This window comes from Rattus norvegicus, chromosome 14 (assembly GCF_021556685.1).
Source record: "Rattus norvegicus strain SHRSP/BbbUtx chromosome 14, alternate assembly SHRSP_T2T, whole genome shotgun sequence".
In the NCBI taxonomy this organism is placed as follows: Eukaryota; Metazoa; Chordata; class Mammalia; order Rodentia; family Muridae; genus Rattus; species Rattus norvegicus.
Genome location: NC_141547.1, coordinates 91,016,359 through 91,037,390, shown reverse-complemented (window position 1 = coordinate 91,037,390; position 21,032 = coordinate 91,016,359). Strand labels below are relative to the sequence as shown.

The following is a 21,032-nucleotide window of genomic DNA, read 5'->3' as shown; positions in this document are numbered from 1 at the left end:
GGTAGCATGACAGGGTACCCTGGGACAGGCAGCTGCTGAGATGAATGTACCCGCTAATGCCATGCTAGATTCTTTTCTAACAATTACTACAACAGGGTAGCTTGCCGAAGAAATGGTTTATTCTGGCTTACAGTTCCAGATGACGTAGAGTCTATCCTAGCGGGGAAAGCACACCAATGCCGGAACGAGAGGCTGGCTCGGCAGCCAGGGAGCAGAGTGATCCCATTTCGTTCACACCCAGGAAGCAGAGAAAGAAAATATAAAGTAAAAATAGACAAATGCCAACTAAAATACCAAAGCCAAGCGATGAAGCACTTCCAGCAAAGCAGCACCCTAATGGTTCTGTCGCCTTCCCGCCGTCACCACGTGGGGCTTAAGGGTTCAAACATGGCTTCTGGAGGACATTTCGTATTTACACAATGAGAAGCAGTGTACCCAGAAAAGCCGAGCATCTCCATAGAAGTCCTGCACCCTGCATTTGCCACCACGAGCAAGAAATGGCCACACACCTCTGCTGTCACTCTGCAGTCTAGTGACCCACAATATCCCAGCAAGGGCTTGAGAGATGCTAGGGCGAGCATCCGTGGCTGATACTGGCTGGCTGGGAGTCCTCCATGAGGGAGAGGTTGTCAGTTCCTGTTTAACACCGAAACAACAGCACAAGACTTTAGTCCACATCCAGGAGGACCGAAACTGTAGCTAGTTTGTAAGGAGCAGCTTCTGCTCCTGCCACTTCATTTAGGTCACAAACATGCCATCCTCCTGAACCAGGGACATCAAAACAAAACTCTCTTGTAGCCTCATGTTTAAGGAAAACAATTTCCAGAAATGTAAGCAAATCAACATGAGTTTTTTGTTTTTTTTTTATGGCATCCAATCATCAAGGCAATTACCATCAGTAAAGGAAATCTGCACCCACACTGAGGGATGCGGCGCAACGGCTAGCCTGAGTGAGATACACTGAGAGCTGATTGATTGCCCATTTCTGAGCAAATAGAGATGTTACACGGGTTAAAATGTATTTAGAAGTAAGAGTGACAAGAGAGCAAAGGCCAAGAGGGAGAAAGTTCATGGCCGCAAAGTCTTGGTTATCAGCACGAAGTGGGACAGTACACCACGATATCACACATCACACATATTTGCTTCCAGGAAGAGGAACTAGCCTGAAACCACCGGTGCCCTGCATTGTTTAAGAGATTGGGGGGGGCGGGGGGAATTGCTTAGCACCTCTGAGCCACTGGCAGGAATAAATTTTATTCATCCATAAATTTGGATCTTAGGGTTTTGGGAGGGGGGATTATCTTTTGCCTTAGCAAAATGTTAGAGTCGAGTTGCTTACAGAGAACAGAAGTTTGTCTGTCTCATGGTTCTGGAAGGGAAGTCTAATGCAGGATGCTAGGATCTACAGAGAGCCTTCCTGCTGCCCCAAGCAAGATACAGCACACGGGCCAGGTGAGGTCTTTTCCTCTTAAGGTCCCTGATGCAAGCACGAGGGTCCCACCTTCATGAACTAATCCTAACTGCCTACCTTAGTCTTCCCAGTTGCTGGGATAAAGCCACTCAGAAAAGTAGCCTAAGGGGAGAGAATGCTTTATTTTAACTCACAGTTCAAGGTGAAGACGGTCACAGCCAGGAAGTCAAATCTACAGGAGTTTAAGGCAGCTGATCACATCACATCTGCCATGAGGAAACAGGAAGAAATGAAAGCAGGCTGCTTCCCAGCTTGTCCTCTCTATTGTATACAGCCCAGGATTCCCTGCCAGGAACTGTCTCAACAACTGAGAAGTCTCCCCCATCAATAAAGATGGCCAAAACAATCTCCCATAGGCATAACCAGAGGCCCATTTCCTGGATAATTCTAAACCCTACCAAGTTGACAATACCAGTCATTAACACCTATCACTGTGACTAATCTTAATTGTCACATTGAGAGGACCTGGAGTTAATTAGAAAAACAGCTTCTGGGCATGTCAATGAGGAAATTTCTAGAAAGGACTAAGGGGAGTAGACCTTCCCTCACAGAGAGTGATACCTTCCAGCCTGTGGCTCAGATGTAAAGAGCCAAGGAAACTCAGCGCTGCCCGCATGCCTGCCTGACATCTTCTGGAGCAAGCACATCTCTTTCTGTTACTGTCACTGCTGTCCCCTGCTGACATCAGATACCAGCTTCTTTGGTTTTCCAGAATGCATTCCAGAAGACCCATAACTCCCCAGGAGTTTTTGAGAACTTCGGTTCCAGATTAGGACTGCAAAGGCACTCAGTTCCAACAGCTGAGTTTGCCAATCTAATAAAGCCCCTGCCCCTTCCTTACATACACACAGAGACACAATGTATATAATCTGCCTGCGTTTCTGAGCCAATAACCTGGGGAACTTGTTTTTCTAAGGTGTTCTCAAATAATGCTGGTCCTGCTGCCTGGGGACTATTTACTTTGAAAACAACAGTTTTAAGAAACACAGCTCTCTCTATATGTATTTTTTTTCCATTCTGCCTCTGTCTGACACACATACCAAAGGTCTCAACTCCAAATATTAACTCGTTAATTTCACCATCACATTAAATCATAGCAAGTAGGAAGTTGTTACTGGAAGTTTGGTCAATAAAATGTTTAACATTTTTTCAAATTCATACTCTACCTCAAAGCTACCGAAACAGAATTTTTATTTTGGAATCTTCTTGCAAAACACACGGGTATTATAAAGACTTATCAACCCGGTAATTTTGAGTTCGTAGAATGTATAAGCAGTCAGACACATTTTTTGTTGTTTTAGACACAACTGTACAGTAGTACATCCTACAATCTGTTCCTTACTTTTATGTGCACTGGTGTTTTGCCTGCATGTCTGTGTGACAGAGTCAGAGACACTGAAACTTGAGTTATAGACAATCGTGAGCTGCCGTGTGGGTGCTGGGAATTGAACCCAGGTCCTCTGAAAGAGCAGCCAATGCTCTTACCCACTGAGCCATCTCTCCAGCTCCTACCTGATCCATTTTTAAACTTGCTATGTATCGAAGTCTGGCCTAAACTTCCAGTCCTCCCGGAACATCCTCCTAAATGCTGGGTTTACAGGTGAAGGCCACAACACCTGACCTGAGAAGGTTTGTTTTAAAAAAATGAAACACTGAATGCAGTGTTAATATGAAGTATTTTCTAAGAACCAAGAAGAAAAGAAACGTTTCTTCTTTGTCGCTGTGGTTTATAATTATCGTAATGAACTAGATTTTCACTTTACTTCTAGCATTGTATTTTCTGATGAAACGATAAGGCATCAGGTTTTGTGTAAACTTGTTATTTACCATTAAAAAGTTTCAATGTTCTCCAATTTTCTGAAACATCAGCAATTCCAACCAGTAATACGTCTTTCAGGTATTAAAACACGAATCAAATGAGAACTCAGTCGATGACATCCTTGCTTCTCCAAATTGTTGGAGAGTCGGAAGAACTGGTCTCCTCATTACACAGGTTGTTTCACTGAGAGGCCTTTCAGGCTGAAATGGATGTGATGGAAGCCAGGTGGGTGTAAGGATTTCTAAGCCTGAGGAAGACCAAGAAAGGGAGGCAAGAAGCAACATGGGGCCTTCCTCTGGGAGAGAGACTGGAGTTGTGGTAAGAGGACTTGCTGAAACTCCTGAGGGCCCCTGCTTCTCTCTTGTGAGGATGCTAAAGTCAGTCTCAAAAGCCCGGAGACCAGGCGATGAGGTACAGTAAGGCCATAGCCAAGACCGGCCTGTGCATGTCCGTCAGGGCTCCTAGGAGTTGTTCCTCTCTCCTGTTGGAGGACGAGCAAATGTATTCATGCAGCCTGAGGGTCTAAGTACCAGTCAGATGCCACTCTGAAAAGCCAAGGGCTAAGACTTTCTTGGAATGCGTGGTCCTGGCCATGGGCTTCCCTTGTCACGTCCTATAGAATGTACAGACAAATGCTATGGATTTGGTAACTTACTGAAAGTTGACTCTTAAGGTCTGGGTCTTTATTTGTGTGCTCTTCTGGGGCCTCTGGCTAGAACTTGCTTGTCTGCAGGGGCGGTGTGGGGGTGGATCCTCTGTTTATAATAATTGCCTAAGGTCAACTGCCTGACTGAATTTCTGAGCCAGTCACCTGAGGAACGTGTTTCCCTAAGGCGTTCTCAAATAATGCTGACCCTGCTCTTCAGGGGACTATACACTTTGAAAACAACTGATTTAAGAAGGACAGCTATCCTTCAGAATCTACAGAGGATTTTGAGATCCCCTGCCTGTACCAAAACCAGGGCTACTTAGAGTCATTTAAATAAGATGCATGTGATTGATACACTGTATCCCCTGTACAGTCAGTATGTCTAGAATACTTTTAACAGCCACAGAGACCCAACCGCCCTTTACAATTTATAAAGTCTTTCCACACACTCCAGTCTTCCTGAATCCAGCTAAACATCTTACGTTTGAACTGGATTTCAGCAACACTGTGACTAATATTCAAACCACTGTGACACAGTGGGGAAGGTGTGGATTGTGAGATGCTTGTATTTACTGAGCACAGTTCTAACTCCAAGCGCTAGGCAAACACCAGTCCAGAAAAGTTAACCTACCTAAGACGGACTGATCAGCTGGAAACAAGAAGTCATGTTTGAGCCTGGGCTGTGTGACTCCTAGGATCATGGTTAGCTTTATGCCACACTGTTGCTCCTCCTACAAATGACAAAATAATTGTTCAATCACAATCAAGTACTTGTCACCCCCAAAATACTCTAATTGACTGCAAGTTCCGTACTGTGCTCAGCCCAATTTCCTTAAGTTTTAAGACACAGAAGACCACTCACATGCACCTTGACAAAGGGAAAACTGGTGAGTAAGCCTGGAGAGTTGGGTCCAGCAGCCAGTCCTTCCCTGTCTCTTATGGGGACCCTTCTCTGTGGATCTTGTAACACTCTGTACATTTGCTTCCCTTTGGTGTTCAAGTTTCCACTGCTCGTTCACGAGTCAGCTCCTGACTTTAATTTTCCCAGCACCTTTGCTGGGAACGAGGCTGGGAGGTATCTCTATACTCCCCAAATGGATGCCCCAAGCAAGAAATGCCCGTGCTGAGAGTAACCGTTCTGTACTTCTCATCGTTCCCCCACAACATTGCCAAGTACTCTCTTGGCTAAGGAGACCCCAGCAGCCCAATCAGCTACAGAAAGGAACAGGAATGTGGTCTCTTAGATAAGCTCACAGAGGTGAGCAGTCACTTTGTTCATGAAGTCATCATGAGTTTGAAATAAGGAAGACAACAAAAGATCCCACATATATCTTTATAGCTAGTATCTGTTTTTGTCTAAGCCACTGTGTGGATGCAACCTGCTTTCTGCTGTTTTATTGAGCTCAGTATGGCAAAGGCTTCCAAGGGCTTTCCCAAAGTGGAACCGGGGATCGAAGTCATCCCTCCGGAATGGGCTGCTGCCACACAAAGCCATTTTCTTGAGAACCAAGAAAAATTGCACACCTATTGTTTAAACAGGAGTAAAAGCCTGGTTTAAGAACACACCAAGGACAATGAGAGTCTTATCAGGGATTATTCTTGCATTGTTCAGGAGGTGAGATTCTCCCTGGAGTTGTTCTCTTGGAAAGGTGTGGTGTGTGAACTGTATTCCCTGCCCTCACTGGCAGCTGTGGAGGCCATTAAAGTTAGGGGTGTCATTTGTTGCACAGGTAGGGACATCTCTTGTGCTAAGTTAATCATTTGAAACAACTTCACGAGAGCAGTTCAAAAGCATTTGAGCCTCAGCTCAATGCCAGACACAGCGCACGTGTTAGTTTGGAAAGTAAGATTGAATCAAGGTCCCAGGAGCTCAGAGGAGAAGGCAAATGTTAGACAGGATTTACTGTTAATGGCGGCACAAATGCAGGAGACTTAATACTATATGGCTAGGCAAGCCCAGTAATGTCTAGGTTGAGTCCTGAGTCTTGTTTCTCAGCCAGTGTTTCCCAGGCCAGCCTGTCAGAACCCATTCAGGCAGATCACAGCTGCAACCCCTAGAGTGACTGATTCTATATACCTGGGTGGATTCTGAGAGAATACATTTCTAGCAAGCCTGCTGGAGGTGTGGATACATATTTACCTGGCAGGGGAGATCTCGTGGTCATGAGGGTGATTTTCCCAAGATGAGGCTCATCCATCGCAGTCTAGGCATGTTAACCCGTGACTCCTCTGAAGGCAGGAAAGTCAGCTGCATGACTTGTGGCAGTCAAGAGTTCTGTCACCGAAAAGAGGGATAGATGCTGCCAGTCTGTGGGGTAGACACTGAGAAACCTTTCTCTGCTCCATGGCTCGGAACAGTATGTTCTGTGTCCTGTCCCGGGTCCTGCAGAGGACATAAGAAAAAGAAGCAGGTTGGATTCTCCAACTAGTGATGATGAAGTAGGTGAGAGCAGACTGGTGGCATCGTCTGATGGTCGAGAGTGTAAGTCTGGAGCCCGGGGAATTTGTTGGTGGTGGTTTTCAGTGGACAGGGAAGTGATGTGGCTCCAGAGGAATTGTGAGATAGATAAGGAGGTGATATCCCCCTCCCGGTGTAACACGGTCCATCCCCCCAATCCCCGTACACACACAGGCACCCATAGGAATAGGCGCACATGCTCTCCCTCCCCCTTCCCTTCTGTCTTTACCTCCTTCTTCCACAGATACACATTTATCTTAACAATGTGTCTTCTGTAATTTACAAGGGTGTGCCTCTGAGTATTCAAAATGTGTATTTGGTGGACTTCATACAGCACCTATATTTTGGAAGTTCTTACAATCTGTCCTTGTTCGTGAATACTGTGATCTTCCATTGCTCTCCCAGACTGTGCTGATTCCTGGCTAATCCTAAATCCCAGAACCCGCTGTAGAAGGTGCCAGCCTTGTTTCCTGATAGGCAAACCTCTAGGCTGAGGCAAGGGTATGTGACACCAGCTCTGGAACCTAGATAAATGAAAAGAGAGAAAAGATGGAGACAAAAGCAGGAGGAGATCTCGCCCTGCAAAGAGTCGGGGTTGGCAGTGCTGTGGCTGAAACCTCTGTCTGATATGGCTCCCAATGAGCCATTTTAAAGATGTTTTCCTCAATAGGACCATTTTGAAAGATTTCATACTATTGGACCAAAAATCATTTGTTTTGATAAGGGTAAGTTTTTTTTTTTTTTTTAAGATTCTCACTATTCTACAACCTCTTCTTTGTATTTGTGATGGTTAATCTCGATCACCAACTTGGCTGTGTGGAGAGATGGCTAGCAAGTGAGTAAAGAACACTTTTTGGTGTGCCTATGAGGACATTTCAGAGATGTCTGACATGTGGGAGAGCATCTGAGAGAGAAAGACCCTCCCAGTAGACTGGGAGCTGGGATGGAGTAGAAAGTGGGAGGAGAGAAAGAGCGTGGTCTCCACATGCTCCGTTCTGAGAAAGTACGTTGACTGTGGCTGCCGTTATCCATGAACATTAGACTCCAGCTTCTGAAGAAGCCCATAGCACGTCTTCTGAGAGCTTCTGCCTTAGACGAGGGTGACGTCGCTGGTTCACCTTGTTTGAGGCTGGCAGCTTCCTGGATTGATAAACAGCCAGGTTCTCTGGCTTACCAGTCACCATACAGATGGCTACTGCTGAACAACCTAATCTGCAGTCTATTCCATTGGCCAATCTGGTAAGTTCTCTTTTATTACATACAACACATGCTCACAGTGTCTGCGTATGTGTGTGCGTGTGTGTGTGTGTGTGTGTGTGTGTGTGTGTGTGTGTGTGTGTGCATCATACTAATTCTGTTTTTCTAGGGAACTCTAATATAATCAGCTCTGCCCTCTATGACTGATGAATCTAACTTAGAGATGAAACTGAATACCGGCACGTTTCTAAACTGATATAATCCCCAACTACTGCATTCTAAATACCTGTCTTATTAACACAGATAAGCATAGTTCTCAACCCTCATCAGAGAAGCTTCCTTTTTGCAGCAGAAAGAGGCTACTATAGAGTTCATCAAATCCAGAGAGTAAGTGACCAGGAAGCATCCATCCTCAACTGGGACATCTATAACATATTCGTATACACAAGGAACAGCACGAAAGAGGGGAAGGAAAGACGCTAAGACCCAGAGGGCGAGATGACCATGGATAGTGCATCCGAGACACAGGAATGTTGCACCCACAATACGGTTTTAAAATTGTAAAAAGGAAAAGAAAAGGTGAGTGAACTAGGTATGGCCAGACCTGGAGTCCACCACTGAAAGGGGATGTCCACGGAAGCACTGGGCTGGAGATGCTCGTGGCTGAATTCTATCACCCAGTTTTACATGTCAAAGCTCTAGTCTTAATTGGACAAATTTGGAGAGAGGTCCTGAGTGATGAGTAAGGTAGATAAGTCCAGTCGTCGGACCTTGTCCAATAGGATTAGCGTCATCATAAGAGGAGATCAAAACACTGACATCCATAGAAGGAAGTAAATGGTCATTTCCAATCCAAGGCTAAAGCCACGGGAGGAACCAGTTCTGCCTGGCACCTTCACTTACACGCTCAGCTCCCTTCATTGTGAGAAAATAAAATCCCTCTTTTTAAGCCACCAAAGGGAATTTTATGAGGCATGAGTTTACTAAGCGTAGGAGACTGGGGGAGAGAGGAGTAGCAGAGAGAGACTCATCAGTCACACCTGTGTGTGGACCCCATTTTCAAGAGTGGATTTTGAGGCTTTTTGTCATTGGCATGAATGACCTGTAACAGGAAGTCCTAGACTGAGAAGTGGTTTACGAATTGTGGAAGTGGTCAGCCTGCCCCGAGGTTGGGGTGCCTGTGAGGTCATCTGCCACAGACACTGCAGCTGATATAGGGAACCACCATGAAATTTACAGCCAGATGCCTGCTATAGAATAATGTGCTGTTTATATAATTGGAAGGTCCCACAGAGAACTCTAGATCAGTTCTCACCGGTTAGCTGTGTTGGGCTGCACTCTGCCAATGAATGACGTGTCTTTGTCTCCTGGGGATACTACTGAGCTTGCTGGCTGTGCATCTGGCGTTGGTGTAAGAGCCTTCAAGATCATATAGAAGTGCAGGCTGATGGGTGGCTGATTAAAGTGTGATTGAATGTGGTTGCAGTGTGTCCCCCAGACGTTTATGTTGGAATTCTGATTCTCAGTGTGGCAATGGTAAGAGGAGGTGGACCCTTTGAGGGGCAGGGCCTAGTGGGTGGTAATAAGAAAAAATGCTGTTTATCCTTCACAGGCTCATGGCATACGTGAGTTCTCCATCATGGTATAAGTGGTTTCTTCATCTGGCTTCCTATCTCACTGAGTGGTCAACTCCCCCCACATCCTGCCAAGATGCCACTTGCTATCATGTGACACCAAGGCTCTTACTAGGAACTAAATCCTGAACTTTTAAGAACCCAAAGCTATAAGGTCAACTTTTTTTTTTTTAAATAAAGTAGCCAGGATCAAGTATTTCATTACAGCATGCACATGGCAGGCTACCTGGTACACTCTCCGCCATTTCCATATGTATAAGGACCAACACAAGAAATGAGAAGACGCTAGTGTGGAATTACAGAGTTTGTGACAGGTTTTCAGTGTTCATGCAGTGCTCAAGGCAAAAGCAGGGTGTTAGGACTCTCCTGTCCCCATCAAATACCATCCCACCTTGCATACTATGCACCCACAGCATGAAGGAACCTAGGTAAGGCTGATACAATCACTGATCCATTAGGACCCGCAAGAGCAGGGTGCTGGCTCTAAGGCATTGTGTTCATTATACTTGTCTTGTTGTGGCCACAACACTGGAAAGAGAGACAACGTAAGATGGGAAGGATTTACTTTGATTCAAAGTCTCAGGGGATACAGTCCATCCTGGCAGGCAAGGCAGAGCAGAGTTCGTGTGGAGGGTTTGTATAGTAGAGTCTCTTTATACCCTAACAGACTCAGAAAGAAGCAGGACAGGGTTCAAGAGAGCCGGGTACAGATATAATATTCAAAAGCACATCTTCAGCTGCCTACTGTCAGAGGATCCCAACACCTAAAGCCTAAGAGATAGATAGCACTACAGGCCACAGTCAAAGCATGAGCCTCCGAAGAGCACTTCCTATTTAAACCTCGATAGTCACTAAGACTGAAGAATGGTTTTGCAAGATTCCATTTGGAAATAAAGACTAAACTGCACTCAGTCCCACTCAGGATGCAGTCCTTCTGCCTCGAGAGAGGCTCGACCTACAACGTAGCCTTGTGTGAAATCTGGGTTAGCCTAAAGAGACGGCTTTGTTTAGGAATATGAACTCTGGCATGTAAACACGAAACCTGTTGGAAATGGACATTGGAACTGTGGGGAAATTGGGTGGTCAGTGTGCAAGGAGACATAATGTCCTGGGGAAAGCTGGGTGTGTGGGACATCTCACACACGTGGGAAGCGCCAGCCAATAGGAAAAGGGATGAGGCGAAGCAAAGAGTCACCAGGAGCATAGCCCTCAAGGCCCTTCTTGCCTTATGCCACAGGTATATTCTCCATCAGTAGCCCTTCATGTCTAAGGTAACCTGAGGACTCTACTAAAAGGAGGAAAGCAAAATATCAGTTTTCTAAGGGGAATAAGAGAAAAAAAAATACACGGCCTGCCCAAGGGTGCTTATTGCAACGCTATTCATAGCAGCCCAAAGCTGGAAACAGGCCAAATGCCCAACAGACAAGCATGTGGAGGGTGCCGATTCATAGAAAGGGGTGCCTGGAGGCAGCCGAAACCAAAACAAGAGAGGAAAGTTACTCCTCTTTTGGAGGAGTTGAGATGGACGCATGCACATCACAGTATTGGGAAAAGCCAAAGGTTATATAAATAGTTGACATTTCAAGTATTTTTTTAACTCTTCCTGTCAACTTGTGAATATAGGGGAAATTTATCTTCTTACAGATGGTTATTTAAAAAAAGAAAAAAGAAAAAGATGCTTTGAGCCACACGGCATTGCTCTCTACTTTTCTGTCATTGGAACAAAGCCACCACGGAGTTCACCAGCTCGCTGTTAAACTTCAGGGCTAGATGTCACAAGGGCTGGATGTTCACCCCCAGGATGGGTGTGGAGAGTGCTTTTGAGATAAGGAGGAAAGCAGGCAGACCAGCTCAAAGCTCACCTTGCAGGCCACCCAGCTCAGACCTTCAAAGGAACCGTCGATGGAACAGGGTGGGGACGGGGACAGTGTGTCCTGTACTATGCAGGAGATTCAGGTGTGCATTCTTTGTCATTGCACTGTCATCTGACTGTCCGGGCTGTGGCTCTGAGTCTCCTATTCCCCAGAAAGATGGCAACTAATAGCCTCATAGGTCAAGTTCCCTTCCCCACAGGGCGACCATGAACAATAATGATCCTGGACATCTGTCATGGGAAATATCTTATACTGGGCAATGTATGAAGAAAAGAGGTTTACCTGAGCCCCGATTCTGATGGCTAGAAGGTTCAGTGAGGGTTCCCTGGCTGCATCACGTGTCAGGCGGAAGCTAACGGAGAGAAGGGGAAGGGTGAGAGGGGGGACACACATGAAGAACATAAGAGGTGGCAAGGAAAGAAGCTTAGTTTTTGTTTTGTTTTTTTTGTTTTTTGTAGCCAACTCTTCAAGAGAACAAACTCAACCCAATTTTTATTACTCATTCTGTCCACTGCTCTGAGAAAACGCCTGACAGAAACAATTTAAGTGAGAGAAAGACTTACTTCGTTGATGACTTCAGTGGGTCCCCTGCATCATGGTGGGCAGTCTCTATCTGTTGAGGCATCTTGCTGACCCCTGCAAGTGGTTTACATGTGGTTTGTCTTCTCAGGGCTGTTGTACGAAAGGATTGTTCCTCATGGTATTTTTCAGAGGTGTGGGACTCTATGGGAAGTCACCAGAAGCTCCACTCCAAAGGAACTAAGGTAGGTCCCAGAAATGCTGGGTTTCTCAAAATGAGGCCTCATGGAAACAGCAAAACATATAGAACTGTGAGATGAGTAAACTCTTATAAAATTACCTAGTCTCAGGTATCCCCCTCTACTAATAGACTCGCATCGTGGAGTGGTATGGTTTGAAACTCATGATCCCAGCCAAAGAGTTGTTTGGGAAGATGGCTGAGGTCTAGTCAGTGGAGAGGGGTCATGGAGGATGGGCTTTGCAGATGCCTATGTCAGCTTCTGTTCTCATCGTCTACATCCTGATCTGCCGCAATGGGATAAGCAACAGCTGTACCCACCCACATCCATAGCCTGAGCCATATGTTCTCCTTTCTGAAGGACAATGCCATCCTGAGACCACAACCAAAATAAACCCTCCTCCATTAAGCTGCTACGTGAGGAATTTGTCGCACAGTGAGAAAAATAACTGGTACAGGTAAGAGGCAAGTAGCCACGCTTGCTGTTCTGTCCAAATTCCTGATCCACAGTTCTGCACACATAATTTTTGTATGCGACTAAATATGAGAGGTTCGTGTTACATTATATTAGTGAATAACTATACAATGTAAAACCCACCAAAGCAACCCAATCAGGTAAGAATCATCCTGAGGAAACTGCATCAGTGGGTCTGTAGCATTTGTTCAAGCTCAATTCATAAGAAGTAAAGTAAAAATTGGCAACTATTTCTGTCTGACATTAAAGCCCAAAGCCTTCTCCAGGGAAGATCATGCAGACACAACAGGATAGTCTCCATGTTGCCCAGTGAGTTTCCCTGGAGAGTGATGGCCCCTGTTGTAGAAGTTCCCTATGACTACCAGAAGTTTATAGATACGCAGAGATGTTAGTGCTCAGAAGAAAAGCACCTGATAATTGTCTGTGCCAACTGCTCTACAAAATCCCAGTCTCCTTGAACTATAGTTCAACTATACTCAACTGCTTAGGGTTCCTTGGTGGGCTAGAGGATCTATGCAGTTCTCCCTTTAAGGTGCTCCTGGGCACCTTTGATATGGGTATTATAGTCCCCCACCCAGCATCTTGCTGCAATCCTCTGAGGTCTCGAGAAGACTGTCAATATGCACATCCTACCTGCCTATCCACTAACCTTGTGCAAATCTGCATTTGGTGTTTGTCAACTGAAGATGGGAACTCCAAGGCCACTGATGGTGTAGAGTTCAGGCTTTCCTATTGTTTCCACTTTCTACCCCACTGAGCATCTCTCTCACCCCCATCAAGGACCTTGATGACATGGGGTTTCAGCTTGACCTAATGGTAAACCAAAGGAAGCCATTTGCACTGTGGCAGTCAATCACATCTTGGTACCTACCTTCTCTGTAAATGAATCTTGATCTCTTAGTTTATATCCTCCTGCTTGATAAGGGCCCTGTCTTCTTTTTGTCTAGGGCCTGAATCCATGATCTAAATGTAATTCCATAAACGGACCCCCTTACTAGCTGCCTCCATTCACTTGACATACACTATAGCTTGAAAGGACCCCTGGTGTCTTGTGGCCCATCAGTAAAATACCTCCTTCTTTTGGACATTTTGAATACACTGCTTACCTGCATGTTCAATGCCCTCCTTCCATGGTATTTTGGATGGGTCTTCAGGCTACCTAACAAAGTGCAGTCCCCAGCTTGTGGTTCTCTCTGGGCTCTGAGAGGTCAGAATTCTGAAGATGGCATTCCTAGCCAAGTCCTCAAATTCTCTAAAAACAAGAGAGAGAGGGGGGTAGATAAGTTAAAACCCGGCTCAGAGATGGACTTTATATCTTTTTCTTTTCATGATCATCCCTGTTCCGCCCCTTGGATCTAGGACATGGATCTAAATAGAAATCAAATCACATTGTATCACCCAAAAGTAAACAAAACACCTTTCCTAAACAGGAAAATATTAATCCTATTACAATCTAATCACAGATCTATACGTAAATGATACCTTATGAGGTTGTGGGTTGAGATAACAGATTATATAATAAAAATAGTAAAGTGCCAAGAAAATGACACGAGATAGCTCTGAGTAGAGAAAAAAGACGGGTAGGTACAGAGTCAGTCAGATGGGTTACAGAAGCTCTTAGTTAAGTGGCCTTGAGACATCTAGCTTCTCCAAATTAGCTTCCTGGATTATAACCTAAGACCCTAGTAGCATTTACCTCACAGTACACTGTAAGCATTAACTGAGACGTGCGGGTAGAATCGGTGTTTACATAAAACAATCTGTCCATGTGTAGGATGATACAGGTGCTTCAAAGACGCCTGTCTGGGGAAGGAAGAAGATGGGAAAGGAGAAGACAGAATAAAAAGTAGATGAGAAAACAATTTTCCCTGGGAAAAAAATCTTCCATATGCAGTCAATGCATCTTCGATTCAGACAGGCTGTCAACCGTAAGAACCTACACGGGAAGGAGAAAGACCATAAAGCGCAAGTCTCTGTGCACGTGACATGCTCCACTGGCCAATAGAGGGCACAAAGTCCCCAAAGGACAGAGACCCTCAGAGCACTGCTCTCCACCTGAAAAGGCTGCTCGTGCTTGCAAGTTCAACTATGCTACCTCTTACCACGCACACCTCCAGAACTATTTGGCAGAAGTATTAATCCTCTTCATGGGTATATACTGTCCAACAGAAGGAGTTTGTGCTATTAAGAGTTTTGACATTGATTGCAAGTCCTCTCTTTAAATATATACTCTCCATCGCCACCTAACACACTGTGGGAAGTGTGCGGATACTAAGACCCCAGGAGCTCTGAACAATTTTTACCATGTAAGTAACCTCACCCTTGTTTTTGGGTCCTTCTATTAGCCCTGAAACTTACATTATTAAAACTACGAAATGCATTGGATGAAAAAATACATCTCACTAAGCAAGGTTTGTATGACATTAGTGGTTAATTAACTTGCAATTGAAATAGGGGGTTGAGTTTATTTTTTATTTTTTTTGAGGCTATAAAGGATCTCACATGTTAGAGGCACGACTATATGAAAACTCGACTTTATAATTGCATGCTAGCCTTCACATTCTAACTCCACGTAGAATTTTATTAGAATGCTTCCTTTAACTAAGATGGGACACATGTGTGTGGATCCTTCTGGTTGCCCAGCCACCAGCAACACACTCCTTGAACCTTCTTTCCTGCTGCACCAAAGTTTAAAATCCCATATACTTGCAACTTACCTTCCTCCATTCAGCCTGTAGGCTGGGACCTTGTCCCAGACAAGATATAAAACGAAATTCCCTAGAAGCGTCTATGATGAGCAGAAGGGAAATGTCGCCTTGGTTCCTTAGACACAGTCACTAGAGTAACTGATTTTTTTTTTGAGCCATGTCTATGTTACTGGGGACAAACATTAAAGTGAAGCCAGAACCTTGAAGTTGATAGGCAAAACTGGAATTGCCTGGGATTTGGATTGGTCAGCCTCATGGTACAAATCCTGTAAATGGATGCTCAGTTTTCCAAGTTGGATGGAGACGTCTTGTGGGATGGCAGCCCTGCCCCAGAGTGAGATCCTCCTCCAGTGGCTCTCCCTGCACCCTTTTCTTATATGTGTCATATCTCATGCTTGCTGCCTGCCCTGTGGGCTCTGCGACATCTTCCATGCCCTGGAGCATCGAAAGCACAAATGTGTCTGATCTCATTTCTATATGGAAAAATCCACTTCAGAAGCATAAAGCTTCATGGGATCCTTCAGTAGCATCCTCAGATCCTTGCCCCAGAGATACAGAGCCTGGGTCCTAGCCCTGAAGGTCTCAGATGAATGGCCTGTACAAAGTGTTGAGAAGGGCTGACCCTAGGTCCTGGCCCTGCTGCCTGGGCTCTGTGTCAAGGCAACTACTGGGCTCCAGAGGGTGAAGTTACCTTAGCCACTTTCCCAGTGTGAGACTGTGATAGTGGTGGCCCAGGTACCAGTTCTGCTATTCAGTCAAGTGTGATTTTTGTACCAAAGAGCCAGTCTCTGGATTCTTTCTTTAAATGTTAACTAGAGCATAGACCAGGCTCTTTTCTATCCCATTCCCGACCCACAAAACCAAGGAATGTGTTAGCCCTTCTCAACACTTTGTACAGGCCATTCATCTGAGACCTTCCCTGACTCCCACAAGGAGTATTCTTCTCCTTCATGCGCCATCCTCAAGGCCAAGCAATACTCCAGTCCTACCGCACGGCACTCAGCCACTCCTGTCTAGTCCAGAGTCTTGCAACTGCACGTTGACCCGACATGCCCAATGTTGACTGTCCTTTTCATAGTGACGATTCTCCTTACCCGTCAGTGTTCCGGCTGCTCTCCTCTGTCTGTAGAGAAGTCAGATGGAGTTTTCTAAAACTATCTGGAGTCATCTAATTCTTCCAAACCACCTATCAAAAAGCAAACTCAAGTCAGATAATAGTGTCAACGGAAGACCTCAAGCAACAGAACTTCTAAAGGGAAAACATATTGAAGAAACTTTAAAACTCAATACTACAAAAATAACCCAAAAGAAACCTGATTTGAACAGACTATCTGTCACAAAATAACAGACCCAACAAGTAAGCACAGGGAAATGTGCTTGACGTATTAACTGTGAGGGAAACTCAAACTAAAAGCAGGAAAGACATACCACTACCCTCTAATATGGATGGCTAAAACGGAAAGGACGTGAAGCAACTGGGACCATCGTGATTTTCAGTGCATTTGCAAATGGTATAATTACTTTGAACATAATTTGGAAGTTTCTGATAAAACACACCACAAGACCTCTCTGTTTGGCTTAGCTGTTTGCACAAGGGAAACGAAAACTTGTGTCTCCACAAAAAGCTTTCTCACAAAGAGGTCTAACGATTCGATTCATAATTGCCTAAAACGGAGACTGACCCAAATTTCTCCTTACCAGTGAAAGAGTGAAGAAACAGACACACATCCATACCATAGAATCCTAACCTGGGTTTGAAAGGAACAAAGTCTAAATTTGGGAAACAACACAGGTGAGGATCATCGGCAACATGTGCACCATGTGGAGCGACTGTACTATTCCGTCCATCTCTGACAGCAAAACCACAAGGTCAGAAGGTAGGTGGGTGGTTATCTGATGTGGGGCCCAGGGGGTGGGGTAGGGTGGGGGTTGACTGCAAGGATGGGTTATGAAGCAACCTTTTGGGGTCAATACTGTCCACTATCTTTACCGGTTACACAACTGTGTACCATTCTAAACTCCACACACGTACTTTTTTTTTTTTTTAACAAAGAGTGAGTTTTTCCCGTCAGCAAATTGTCTCAATAGGTGGACCTCAGGGTATATTTTTCTGGGAGCTCCCCCGTTTCTCTCTCTGAAAATCCTTTGGATTCTAGCTCTTCGAGAAAAGTTGAGTTTATATTAAGATGTTATGAAAGAGAAGTATATAGACAGTCCAAAGGACATCATACTATCCCAAGCCTAGAAGTAAAAGGTCCTATTTGTGATTACCAAGTCCTACTTTGGGATCCTCATGTAGCTTCTTTTGTCCTGACCCCCATCCGGTCTATAATTCCAGGTATAGCATCTGATCATTCAGCTCTGCCCACTGGATAACACGTCTAGGATACAGACCACTTGTTCAAGGTGTTATCCTCATCCATCAGCGAGCAAGAAAGCTGGGATTGCTGAGGAAGTTCATCACACACATTATCTTCTAGCGGCTTTAGGTTAAATGCAAATGCCTGAGCATAAGGAGTGAGATCTCCTTACCCCTTCAGTCTCCCCCTCCAGTCTCAGCCTCGCCCTTCCATGCCCCAGCAACAGCTCTGGCTCCCAGAATCCTTTGGGCCTTTTTAGGTTCCTCTTTGCCTCACCTTCCAAGTTTGAGAATCTAGGTCCTTTGGAGTCACTGCCTCAGCCAGAAAAATTCTGAATGCCACTCGTCCCTAGACTCTGGAAAAGCTAAATAGCTCAGAGACCTGAAGCATTTGGACTGCTCGTGTGCTTGTATGCCCAGTAGGTTAAAAATGCAGATCAAGTTGGGCCTTGAGACTCATGGTTAACCTCAGCTCTATAGACACTGAGGCAGGAGGATCCTGAAATGGGACCAACCCATGAAGGTGCTGACTGTACTGCCCAGAGGGATTTAGAAACCAGGGGTAAACAGTCTCCTGAGTTTCTGCGGTAGCCACTATGCCAGAATTTATGTCCCTATGTTTTTAAACATTTTAGAAACATAAGGGAAGGATTTTTTGTTTTGGTGTAACTTTGGGTTTTTTTATCTTGTTTTGTCTTGTTTTGTTGTTGGTGGTAGTGGGTTAGAGTTCATGGCATCAAAGTATCCCTTCCATCATGGCAGGGAAGGCCTGTGAGCTCTGATCATGGAGGTCAGAAAGGAAAAAGAGGACCAGACGAGAAGCAGGTATTACCTTTAAAGGTGCACACCAAGAGACCGCCTTCGGAGTCCATCCAGGTTCCACCTCCCAAGTGTCCACCACCTCTTTCCTTGAAGCAGCGTCACTGTGAAAGATCGGTACTCAGCACAGGAGCCTGTAAGAGAGCCAGGGCTGTGAGTGGCGTTTCATATACCGATCATAACCTACAGGGATTTCATTATGACTGCAGATCACTCACTGACCCACCAGGGTGTTCTGTTGGACTGTCCTCAGACTGGCTGGTCTCTGGTTTCCAGCCCTGCCTTCTAAGCTATTCCAGAAGGCACCATGTGCGGTGAGGACGAGCGGCATGACTAGCATCTGTCAGGATGCCATTTACCCTCCATGTTTTCCCTCTGCCAAAGCCACTGGCAACATTTGAGCCGATGCCTGGGGCTGAGAGATCACCCCGTTCCTTACTCCATTCATTTACACTACGGAGACATTCATTTGACTGCTAGTTTTCCAATGACTTACTCCCTTTAGTACCCTCTTTTGACCAGGGGCCCCCTGCTGCCTGCAGGACACTAGCAAAGGGTAAATAGTTACCAGTGACCTTATTCCTACAATCAGCAAGGGAGACAGATGTTAATCAATTCATTACTAATTTACAATTAGAGTCAGTCTATCAGATTCTCTACTTTTCAGCTGAATGAGCCTCCTGAAGCTCATTCTTCGATAATGGAATCGCTCACTGCCGGGGAATCTGTTTTCGTGCCTTAACACCCAAGGTCTAGTTCATATATTACTCCTTTGGGAAGTCTGTGAGCTACAAAGCCATCCTGTCTTGCTCAGGAGGCTGAGTCCTCTGGGCTCATTTATACACTGCTAACCTTACAACGTGCGGGTCTGTCTGTAATACCTCTGTGGGGGAATGTGTGGGCAGGGGGCGCTGGGAGTCTGGAGATGAGATGGTAGTAATGTAGTCTGCTCACAGAATCGGCCAGGACCTCCCTCTCCACCGGAGTTAACTGAAACCCTAATGCTACAGCAAGGATAAGGCCAAAACCTTTGTTCAGAAAGGCGCTATGTGGGTCCTACCGGCTGAGGTCTACAGGGAACAAGGAAATTTGGGGGTGAGGGCCTGTCCAGGACTTTGACACCAAGAAAATACTTGATCTCCAGACCATCCTAGTGAGTAAGAATGCCTGAAAAACACAGATTAAACTTTTCGCCTAGAGCACTAGACTGGTCTGTAAGGAAAAAGAATGTTCTAAATTATCAGATAAACTGAAAAAAAAAAACAATTTAAACCTAGATTAAATACGCACACGATTCTGTGGATTTGAAAGGTATGTGGTTGTTATATAAGAAAACATCTCCATGTTTGGGAAGGCAACATCAATGTGTAGAGGGCTGAAGGGTCCACAGTGTTTGGAACTTACCAACAAATCGATTCAGGGGGGAAAAAGTATTGCGAAAGTATGTAGAAACTTTCAAATATCTGTAAAAGTTCCCTGACCTGACAGGCTTTGTGTCTGGGACAGTATGGATCGCTGGTGAGACTTTGCAGGAAAACTAAAAGGTTTGAAGCAAATCAACTTGGGAAAAGTTAGCCCAGTTTTCTCTGCTTTGGTTCGCTTTTGAGTCCTTTGTCTACAAAAGACTTCTTGTGTTCCTTTCCCGGGGAATCGAAGACTTATTTCACATCCTTTCCTCTGGATTTTCACCTTGTGGGTTTCTGAGTCTGGACCAACGGCCAGAAACAGGAGTGAGTGTTCAGTTATAAGAAAGGGAAAACTTTTCATTGATTACATCAATCTGAGGTCGGAAAAACCACGGTTAGAAGCAAGAGGTACCAGAGCAGTGCTCTCAAAAAGCGCGTCGGGACAATACGTGCACAGCACAGCTTTCAAATCCTTGCCCTGAGCTCCCTCCCAGCTTCTCAACCTTCTAGAAGTTACTTCTTAAGAGACTCAGTCTCTCTACTTCTCTACAGTTGCTCTAGAAACAACCTCAGAAGTTTGAGTGAGGGAGAAGTAGGAGAACTCACGAATGTTTCACACCACGTGTCTTCTCGACTACGGTGATTTACGGTTGGGGCTGCTTTTACCAAGCCGAAACTCAAGAAAAAGGTGTAATTATTGGTATCCTATCTGTGCTAGAAAAGCGACACAATATAGACATTAAGAATTATTTCGAAGGGGCCGATCACATAAGCCCTGTTGCCTTTTCGTGGGTCACTTTAGAAACCGGGCACGGCCCGTCTGGGCTTTACTTTCAGGAGGGCCCCACTTCAGAGGTAAAGGACACGAGGCTTGCTAGGCTGCCTCAAGAAACAATGAAGGGCCTCTCAGGCTTCCCTCCTTCGGCTACTCACACGCAGCTGGCGAAACTGAGGCTGAGAAAGGTGAGGCTCGGACCGACCCGCCGTGAGCAAGCCCGAGTTTCCTTGTCCGGGCCCGGGGCTGCCCACGACGGTGTCGGGCGGCCGCAGCCCAGGAAGAATTTGAACTGTGCGGTTGGGGAGTACTTTCTGAGTTTCGAACAATTCCCTTCCGAATGGCCCTTCGGGACAGGTCCGGTCGGTCTTCGCCGGCGCGGCCGCGCACCGGGGCGGTGGCGTGGCGCCGGGGGTCCCGCAAGCTGCGAGCATGGTGGGCGCGCGCCGGCCTGGGCGGGAGAGCATCGTGCCACGCCAACCCCGCGGCCGCTGAGCCCGCGCCCCCCGCGCCACGCCCTGCGCCCAGGCCGCGGCTCCTCCCGCGCTGGCGGCCGCCGAGCGGTCCGGGCGGCGGCGGGAGGAGGAGCAGGAAAAGCGGCCGGGGGAGGAGGAGGCGGAGGCGGTGGCGG

At 45.9% G+C, this 21,032-nt stretch overlaps 1 protein-coding gene across 1 annotated transcript; it reads right to left on the bottom strand.

Moving 5' to 3' along the window:
- Positions 1–98: 98 nt before the first annotated feature.
- LOC102552764 (uncharacterized) lies at positions 99–20,917 on the bottom strand. Its single transcript, XM_087584694.1, has 11 exons — positions 20,560–20,917; positions 18,234–18,354; positions 16,137–16,228; positions 13,356–13,586; positions 11,666–11,861; positions 11,385–11,454; positions 6,756–6,921; positions 6,080–6,322; positions 4,571–4,670; positions 1,606–1,677; positions 99–636 (listed from the first exon to the last, which is right to left on the bottom strand). The coding sequence occupies exons 1-2, from the start codon at positions 20,866–20,868 to the stop codon at positions 18,322–18,324; spliced, it is 342 nt and encodes a 113-aa protein (XP_087440820.1). The 5' UTR covers positions 20,869–20,917; the 3' UTR covers positions 99–636; positions 1,606–1,677; positions 4,571–4,670; positions 6,080–6,322; positions 6,756–6,921; positions 11,385–11,454; positions 11,666–11,861; positions 13,356–13,586; positions 16,137–16,228; positions 18,234–18,321.
- Positions 20,918–21,032: the final 115 nt, after the last annotated feature.